Here is a 9,820-nt window from a genome sequence, read left to right on the forward strand (position 1 = left end):
AATTGAAGTTTGAACTCTGGGTTTGAACTGACAAAGATCTGTGTGCGTATTTCAGACTTGCTGCCACTCGTCCTGAACCGTTCTTCATCTGTATGCTGTATCTGTACAGGATTTAGATAAGTGTCCGCATAACATTTTTTTGAAAGACACTTTTAATATTATTATTAAAACATAATTTGCAGCAGCATCTGAACTAGTTTTAACCAAACTTGTAGAGCTTATTAGAGTAATTTGTTAAAGACAAAATGGGAGAGAGGAGAAGCTAGGCAAATAAAAATTCTTCAATATAAAAAATCTGGTACTTTAAATGCAAAGCTATGGATAAAAGATATTAGAAGGTTATAGAAGAGCTGCTACTATGACAAAAACTTGATCCTCCTCCTGCTTCTGTGTCTGTTCTTTAGGGTACTATTCCTCGGTTTAACTGGTTTCTTAAGAGAGAAATTCTTCATTGTGAAATTTTATTGTATAATGTATCTGCTTCAGAATAACTTAGTTTATTATTCTCTTGAGAAAAGAAAGATGAATTGCACAAATGGGTTAAGGGAGTACCACGTTATTTCGGGGGCTCTTAAGAAGTAATGTGGCAGGATGTAGAAAGCCTTGAATATCTTACGACTTGGAATTAATTTTCATATACATTTTAAAACCTCTTGAATGGTTTATTTGTAGCCAGGCATGCCAGCTCTGTGGCTGAGGCAGTGGGATGAGAGCTGAGGAAGGTTTCTGGTAGCATGCCCTTTGGCAAACAGTCCCTCTATGCATTTATTTCTGGTACTTTGACAGATATATTAACTTCTAGCCTTCTTCAGAGTGTTGTATAATAATGAGGTTGAGAAATTTTCCTACTGTAGGAAACCGTAAACTTCATACTGTAAAAACAATTGGTGTTTCCATTGATAATTTTCCTGTAGTCCTTGTAAAGAGTGGTGGTTGAAAGTGAAAGAGAAGCACAGTTGAGATGCTGCTGCAAAATAAATTTTAGTAGTAATATGAAAAAAAAAAAACCTTCCCTTGCATTTGAAAGCTTAACAGAGTGCTGTGGCAGAAGATACTGGTAGTTTTGCCATTGTACGTAGAAAATACTGAGATGTTTTCAAAACCCCACTCAGAAATGCTCATAGCGTGAGTATGCTTGTACACACATGCTTAAATACGCTTACATGCTCATGCATAAATATGTTAGGATCAACTCAAACTGCAAGAATTTAGGGTTACAGATGTATATGAAGTTCATCTGCATTAATAGCCTGAGACTGTAGTGCACATCACTGCTGGACCATTTGCTCTGTGAAGATTTAATAGAGCTTTCAAGACAGCAGGATGGGATTAAGTTAAGTGTGGTAGGCAGTTATTTTGTAAAGGAGAGACCTTCATAGTGGCCTGTACAGGGGAGAAAAATCACAATTAGGTAAAAAAGATACTGTCTGTATGTATTCTAGTGGGTTTGAATATTTTAGAACTAGTCTTCGTAAGCTATATAGCAAACCACGCTGGTGGAAAACAAGTACTTGCACAAGATAGTAGCGTGTCAGGGCTGGTCAATAGAGCACACCGGGGTTGCTGTCCTTTTGAGACTTGCTTTTGCTGAATAGTATTTTGCTTCCAGATGCAGCTACATTTTTGTCTGTTTTTTCCACCCATCTTGTCTTTCATCCTTTATATACATTCAGGCAGTTCGGTGTATTCATGAACTTGGAGCCCAGCACGGTGAAACTCTTCAGAAGCTGCAGCAAACAGTTACTTGCAAAAGTGAGATAACACACCTTGCTAGCCATGAATACATGGGGCAGGTGGTTGCAGCGTAACAGTTGCACTCCAAATTTCTCCCTGTGCCCTGCTTTTCAGGTTTGTTTACTAGGGCAGAAAACACCACCAGAAACCCCATCACTTCTAAAGGTGTGCTGCAGGCGGGCACTTTGTTGGCCATCAAGTTCTCACATAATACAAACCCCAGTAAAAAAAGCTGAACCTGATAGACAGTAAGCAGTAATTGACTTGTCAGAACAACAAAAAGGTACCAGAACAAATAAGGAACAGTTGCAGGGAACAGATTCAGGAGCAGGTGGATAGTTTGCTTTGACTGTTTGTCTTTTAGCACTATTGTCAGCAAAACTAGCCTCGGTCTTGACAAGCTGTAATATTGGAGAGAGTAGTGTGCGTTGTTATGTGCGTAAGTGTAGTTGCAAACTGCAGACTGGTTGTTGCACAAGATCTAAAAGCAGTAGGGGGGAATAGGCAAAGCATTTTCACTTTCTTAGTGTCTTGCTCTCCGGTTGCATGCTTTTTGTTTAAAGGAAGACTTGCTATCATTATGGCTTTTCATACTTTTCTTAGATTCCCTCAGAAGTAAAAAAAAAAAAAAAGGTGATTTGATGTGGCCTGTTTTGAAGCAGAACAGGGTAGGACTCCTCAAGGAGGAACTTGTTGATACTAGTTTGTTGTTGGAGACTGGTATTGCTGTAGTAACAGATGTCGTTTCACTGGTGTGAAAGTTTTATGTTAAGTTTTTTTTCCTTTTTTGGAATTTTGTACCTTATTTGCTACTGTTCCAGGGAATTAAGAATTTCATGGCAATGGAGAAGCTCGCAGAATGGTGGTGATCCAGAAAAGACTCCCTTGAGGGGAGAAGAAAGATACGTTATTTTAGTACAAGATATTGGCTTCAGCAAAAATTTGATGCTCAAGCAGCCTCAGTTTTCTCAGCTGTTATGTATATACTGTGTGTCCCTATAGCTTTTAAGCATACATGCAGTGTATATACTTTACACTGACTGTACTGTGAGCAATTTCCAGAAGAGTAGCATGGTGAGGTTAGCCAGGTATAAGGCCAAAGAATTTTTTGGATGGTGGAAATAAAAATGGCTTGTAACACCTTTGAAAAGTATATTTCAGGAAAAAACTAAATTGTATGAAAATGATAAATTTGATATTTTAAACTGGTCTGTTTGACAAAACAAAAGATGAAATACTGCTTTGTTCGATGTAGTATCTGTTACATTGTCAAACTAGGGAAGATGAACTGTCTAATTATGGTTATTTATAGACTTTCCTGCAAAACCAAACTACACAAAAGCAAGGTAAGATACTCAGCTATTTGCAAGATAAATATATATTTTTTTAGAAGGGGGAGGGAATATATTTACAGTATGTTTGAGATATAGCGAAATCTTCAAGTGCAGATGGTGACTTGATGAGATACATGTTCTGTATCTGTTGTTAAATATTCTTCTTTTTCATCCTAGTTTCCACTGGCTCACTTGCTCAGCAGTATGCCCACCCTAATGCTACCCTGCATCCGCATCCTCCGCATCCTCAGCCTTCTGCCACACCAACTGGCCAGCAGCAAAGCCAACATGCTGGAAGCCACCCTGCTCCTAGCCCTGTGCAGGTAACAGAACTCAAGGGAGTGAATGTCTTTAAATTTAATTTGGCACGCTCTACTGGAAGGTATTGCATCAGTCTGATGCTTGACATTGATATATTGATGGTTTTGAGAGGAAAAATGGTAAGATGGAGTAGTTGCCCAAAAGAACTGCATGTGGCAGATCTCCTGCAGGAGTTGTCTAGATCCCCCTCTGTTTTCTGGAAGGAAGGACATAGAGCTATATAACTTAATTTTTCTCTGCTGGTGGTGGCTAGGACTCAAAGGTGGTAGGCTCATGACATAGTTTGTTGATAAGCTAGCAGGGAAACTTACGGCAGTCTCTTTTCCTTAGTAAGGACCAATATCAGAGTCCAACCATTCATTTCTCCCTCTTCACAGGGGATGAAGTATATCTTGTTTCCATGTTACAATTAAGGAAGGATCATAATTTTGTCAGAGCTTTAATATGAGTGGAGTTACAACTGGAAATAGCAGATAAATGCTGAGAAGCATTTGATGGTATTTTGTCAAAGACAAGCAGATGAAAACAAAATAGGTCTCATGATAGTGCTGCATGACTTAGTTAGCTACTAGTAATAACTTTGGGCTGCAAGTGCAGCTGTGAATTATATCTAGCCCCATGGTTGCAGGGTCTCCTTGTTTTTACCTTGTCAGTCTAGGTTCCATTTTCCAGGCTTGTGCTCACATGACTTCCTAGTGCAAGGAGAAGGTGAGCCTGGTGGAACTGAAGTGAGTTTCCTCATGACCGTAGGTGTGGTGATCCTTAGATTTGCCACTTAAACTGCTCTCGACAGCGAATCTTTTTGCAAAGCTTTCTTAGGCTAGTTTACAGAATAAACGTGTCTTGCTTCTAGACCATAACCTAAGTGATCTTCTGTCTTTTTTTTGCAGCATCATCAGCACCAGGCTGCTCAGGCACTCCACCTGGCAAACCCACAACAGCAGTCGGCAATTTACCACGCAGGTCTAGCTCCAACCCCACCTTCCATGACGCCAGGCTCCAATACGCAGTCTCCACAAAATAGTTTTCCTACAGCACAACAAACAGTCTTCACCATTCATCCCTCCCATGTTCAACCTGCATATACCAATCCGCCACACATGGCCCATGTCCCCCAGGTAAACACAGTTTAACAACCTTCAAGACTAAATGTCTTAATGCCACAAAGTTAGGACAGTTGGGCCTGCTGAAGTGATTTCCATTCTGTCACCTCTCAGCACAGACTACCTGTTGTGTTACTTAGGTTTCTGTCTGTACATTGCCTTTATTTAGAATTTTACAAGATATTTGGACCTCAGCTTCCAACACCCAGTGCATCTACAACTGTAGTTTAATGAAGACATCTTAAGGTGGCACTGCTACTGAAAGAAATTGAGCTCTCTTCCCAGTCCCCGGCTCCCATCCTTGTCCTGCCCCACCATTGTGCTCACAGAACTGTTTGGCCATGCAGCAAACCAGACTGGGGACATGATTCTGCTGAAGTGTGCCTTCCCTACCCCCATTTTAGGCTATTTCTCAGTCAAATCAGTTCACTACTCAGGTTCACTGCATGATCACAGGAAGAGCTGGCATACAGAAAGGTTGGAGGTGAGAGCTGAGTGGAGGAAGGCTGAATTGCTGCTTTTGGTGGAAGTTTTAGGCTCTGCGTTGTACTCAAAATATATAAAAGTACATCCAATAAAGGATGTTACACAGGATTACTAGGGAGTAGCAAGGCACTGCAGTGGGAGATAGGAGAGATTCAGTTCAGATGACTGCAAGACAATCCTTGCTGAAAGAAAGCTGTGTGCGTGTGTGCGTATATGTGTCTGTGTGTGGTTCTAAATGAACTGCTTATGCAGGAGATCCCTGACGATTGTCGGGCAACTTAACAATAGTCTTTGCTTCAGGATCAGAAACCCACTTCTCTTAACTGCACTCTTGTGGTCAACTCACTGAAAAAAGGATTTTGGGAAGGGAAGCACATGACTGATTAATCAAGAGCTCTGCGTAAAGCAGCATAGTTACAAAGATTTTCTGATGTTTACTAAATCTCATGGATTTAGTGTGCTTTGTCAAGGAACGGACAATTAATCAGTAATTTGCCTGCACAGTTTCTTCTGCAGACCAAGTACTCGGTGTCTGGCTTATGTTTTCTCATACAGGTTAACAACAGTTTGGGATATCATGACTAACTGTAATTAGGGAGGTTAGTCTAAGAGGTGTCCAGTCCCTTGCAGAATTCTGATACAATCTTTGCTTTGGTCCCTGGGACAGTCAGTTAAACCAATGAATTAATAGTTATTTAGGAATTGTTTTACTGATGTTGAGTTTTTAGCTTTTTAATTCCGTTAGGCTTTTAGTTTCTCTGCTTTTCTACTGTGGGAGGGTAAGGAGAGGATGTCCAGACGTGACTACTGCTGTGGCATCTTGCCGTGTCCTCCCAGGCTCTGGTTTCTGCCAGAAACAAGATATTTACTCCGCTCTGGTGTGATAGCACTGGTGTGAATGCGTAGGTTGTAGAACTTCTCGAGGTGCCTTGCATGCAGCCCTTCAGAAGAGTCTTGCTGCAAGCTCCTGCGTTAGTGGCGTGTTCAGTGCCGTGCCTTGAAACATGAAACGTGTTTGTTTCAAGGTCAGCTTAAAGGTAAAACTGTACGTGAATTGTGCTGTACACATCATGGCCAGGCCCGTGCCTGTGCTACAGGATGCGACCATTGCCTTCCTTTCTGTGTGCCAAGCACTTAATAAGCGAACCTCCCTAAAGCAAACCAGACACAACTTTTAGTCAGAACTGACTGTTCAGTCAGGATTTTTTAGCAATCATAGGCAAGGCCTGCCTTACTCTGATTTTTGACGTACGCAGTCTCTTCTGCTGTAATTTTTTTTTAGAATGAAAACTACAATCTATAATCCATGATATTTATACCAAACTAACTGACTTTTCAAAATGAAGTAGTTCCCTCAAAAATATCTAATGAAGGAATAACTACAGTTCTGTAAGAAATTTTAAATGCATGTAATTATTCCATTGTGGGGAAACTAATCACTGGATTTAATAGTTTCTTAGCAGCCTCATTTCCAACTTCTGAACACAATTCTGAAATACCATGCAGCAGGAATTTCAGTTAGGCTGACACAGGGGATCAATTGAATTTCCCTTTAGGTTATCAGATGAATCTTGAGCTGTTAGATATCTCACTTGAGAAACAGTACTTAAAAATTCATTACAGAGTACTGTCAGCTGCCAATTTGCAAAGCATTTGAGCCACAGCAGAAAATGTTTATCTAATGTGTGCATTGAATACAGCTGCTATATGAATAGATGCTTTATAATGATGGCTGCTATAATAGCATGTTTGTCAAAGTAAAAATGGTGCTGATCCTGAAAGGTAGTTCTGTTTCGCAGCCTTATCTTCTAAGCCTTTTTTAGAGCAAGAGTGAGATTTGAATTGCAGTTCCTGCCTTTAAAGGCTTCTTGAGTGCTACTAATACAGTGCAAGTCTGATAAAAGAGTTTGAGGAATGTCTGTGATGAGTCAAGTAACGCTTTTGTCTTTAAGAAATAAAATTGTAGCCACTACCTGCTATCTGTGTTTACTGGCATGTGAAACTTGTGAGGCTGCAATTATTGCACCGTAGTGCTCTGTTAATGGGATATGGTAGAAGGACAAAGTAAACCTCAGATACAAATGCTTTTTTTTCCCCCGCCCCCCAAGAGAAACCCACTGAGAGCTCTAAGAGTTCCTTAATGTTTTGTGCTTTTTAGAAACTAGCGTTTACTAGCTTTTTAAACCAAAAAATTGATGACCTCAAGTCATTAACTGCTCTGAGCTATAGAAGCCAACTGACACGTTACTGAACTTGTTTGCCAGAAGGTGATCAGCCATCATAAAGATTAATCTCTTTTTTTCCGCTGAGACTTAACTATGATTGCTTAGATTACACAAGGACCTTAACTGTGATGAGCTTAACTCGAAACAGAACAAAGCTGACCTAACAGTATAAAGGGATGAAATCACTCATCTTAGAATGACTGCTTAGATGAACGATAATGTGGGCACAGGTCACTGGAGAGAGTGGTTTCTAGGGCAGGGAGCCATGAAAGAATGTGGAGTTGTGTCATGAGCAGCTGAGGAAGGGATGCCAGGCTCCCAGTGTGTGTGAAGTTCATATCTGTACCCGGTGCATTCTCTGCATAGGAAGTGCTTTGATCTAAGTCACTGACAGTAATGTTTTGAAGATTTGTTGCTGAGGTTTGGTTTTGTTGGGGTTTTTTTTAAGTATCCCACTGTTTAATGCTGGCAGTTTCTCCCAGTACTCACTGTCCAAATGGCTAAAATTGAGAATGTGACTCAGAGCCAGCAGTAAGGATTTGAGCCCTTTTTTTTTTTTTTTTTTAGTTATTATTTTTGTGTTAAGATCTCTGACTTAATCCCTATAGCTAATCTAGTTAAAATGGAGTAAATCTCTGGATTTACTGGTACAGCTGGAGAAACCTTGATAGTCATGTGGCCAGGAGTGATGCCTCCTTGTGACCATTATACTAAAGAGCTCTTTGTTTCAGGCTCATGTACAGTCAGGAATGGTTCCTTCTCACCCAACTGCCCATGCTCCAATGATGCTAATGACGACACAGCCACCTGGTGGTCCCCAAGCCGCCATCGCTCAAAGTGCACTACAGCCCATTCCAGTCTCGACAACAACACATTTCCCCTATATGACGCACCCTTCAGGTGAGGAGTGTGTGCCCGGGAGACCTGCACCTTAACTGAGCCAGGTCGCAGTAGTGAGGAGAACTGTTATGAACCAGATTTGGGGAAAAGAACAAACAAACAAACAAAACTTGCGATGTCCTTGTAGAATGGCAGGCTGCTGAAGACAGACTGTTTCTGCATTTAGCATTTATACTTTGCCAGCCCAAATGCGAGCCTAGATAAGCGTATGAGATTTAGCAAAGACTTTGCTTCTCTCTAGCTGAAGTAGAGAAATGGATAACTATGCAGACACTGGCACTGTGGGACTGTGTTCTTCCAGGTTTTGCCGTGGTTTTGCTGTGGGGGATGGACTGTCTGTGTAGCCTGTTTATAATGATCTGGGGTTTTATTAAATTTAAAGTGATCGGTCTTGAGGATAGGAGTGAAAATGTTGCTTGGGGGCAGGGCTGTTAGACTTCTAATGACTGAAGTAAACTGACAACTGAAGTCTAATCTTTAATTCACAGTAACACTCTGCAGCTTTACTTTTTGGGAAAAGTAGGTGCTGTATGACTTCTTTCTGCTTTAAATTTAACCTTACCTAGGTTTCTTTATTACTTGTTTCCAAACAGCCTCTAAACTTTTGTAGTGAACTAGATACCTGATTTTGTTTCTTGGGGAATGTGTGAGCAGAACAAGGCTGCTTTCTGAGGGTTTAGGTAGGGAAAAAAAAAACATCCAAAGGACATCTTGATATGCAGGGTTTTGTTTTGTTCATTAAAAAAAAAAAAAAAAGGAAAGAAAAAGAAAAAAAAAAGTTCAGCTCAGTAGTTGTCCTGTGACCACTTTACTAGCAAACTGTTGTGTGGCTTGCCAATTTATTATTTACATTTGAACTTTTTTTTTACAGTACAAGCCCACCACCAACAGCAGTTGTAAGGCTCATCTGGAATAACTGAAAGGCTGGATACCTTTTGTAGGCCAAATACCCTCCTTCTACTGCTTCTGCCAACTGGAAGCACAGAAAACTAGAATTTCATTTTATTTTGTTTAAAAAAAAAAAAATTGATTTCTTGTAACATCCACTAGGAATGCTAACAGTTCATCTTGCAGTGGGAGAGATTCGGACTGAGTAGAGGCATTTAGGAACTTGTGGGCTATTCCATAATTCCATGCACTGTATCTGAGTCCTGCAAGTGCCCCAACTCTGCTTGCTGAAAACTGGAAGTTATTTATTTTTTAATGACCCTTCAAAGTTATGAACTCATCAGCTAGCAAAAGAAGTAACAAGAGTGATTCTTGCTGCTATTATCACTAAAAATCAAGACTTGGAGATCCCTTTTACTTCTAACTAAACTTGAAACAGGTTCAGTAAAAAAAAAAATTCTAATCGTCAAACTGATGAATTATTATTTATAAATCACGTTTGATGAGATAATCACTATCGTGAGACAGTGATGTAACTTTTAAGTTAAGAAAACTTTTACTTTGTAGATAATATAAAATAAAAACTTAAAAAAAAATTAAAAAATAAAAAAAGTTTTAAAAACTGACTGACTTAGTGTTTGTGTCTTGTTTTACCAGTATCTTATTTCAATGTGTTCTCCAGCTTTCGATCCAAATTGGAGTGAATGTTTTATTTAGCATCAGGTAAGTTTTGCCATGTGTTTCTGTCATGTGCTGCTGCCGTATTGTGTGTGTGAAAACCGTGAAACCAAATCAGTCGTATTTGACTTGCAGGGCCATTGCAAAAACA

General features: G+C 40.0%; 1 protein-coding gene across 4 annotated transcripts in view; it reads left to right on the forward strand.

The window, feature by feature from the left end:
• ATXN2 (ataxin 2) overlaps positions 1-9,541 on the forward strand; it is a 52,293-nt gene extending 42,752 nt beyond the window's left edge. For 2 of the 4 annotated variants that reach the window (XM_075718118.1, XM_075718119.1), the window contains exons 22-25: positions 3,246-3,391; positions 4,280-4,507; positions 7,935-8,103; positions 8,975-9,541. In XM_075718118.1, the coding sequence (XP_075574233.1) occupies positions 3,246-3,391; positions 4,280-4,507; positions 7,935-8,103; positions 8,975-9,003 (572 nt within the window). In that variant the 3' untranslated portion in view covers positions 9,004-9,541. Of the gene's footprint in view, positions 1-3,245; positions 3,392-4,279; positions 4,508-7,934; positions 8,852-8,974 lie in introns of those variants that run through there. The other 2 variants (XM_075718120.1, XM_075718121.1) reach the window with 1 other exon arrangement.
• Positions 9,542-9,820: the final 279 nt, after the last annotated feature.

The sequence above is a fragment of the Pelecanus crispus genome, chromosome 11 (genome assembly GCF_030463565.1).
Source record: "Pelecanus crispus isolate bPelCri1 chromosome 11, bPelCri1.pri, whole genome shotgun sequence".
Taxonomy (NCBI): Eukaryota; Metazoa; Chordata; class Aves; order Pelecaniformes; family Pelecanidae; genus Pelecanus; species Pelecanus crispus.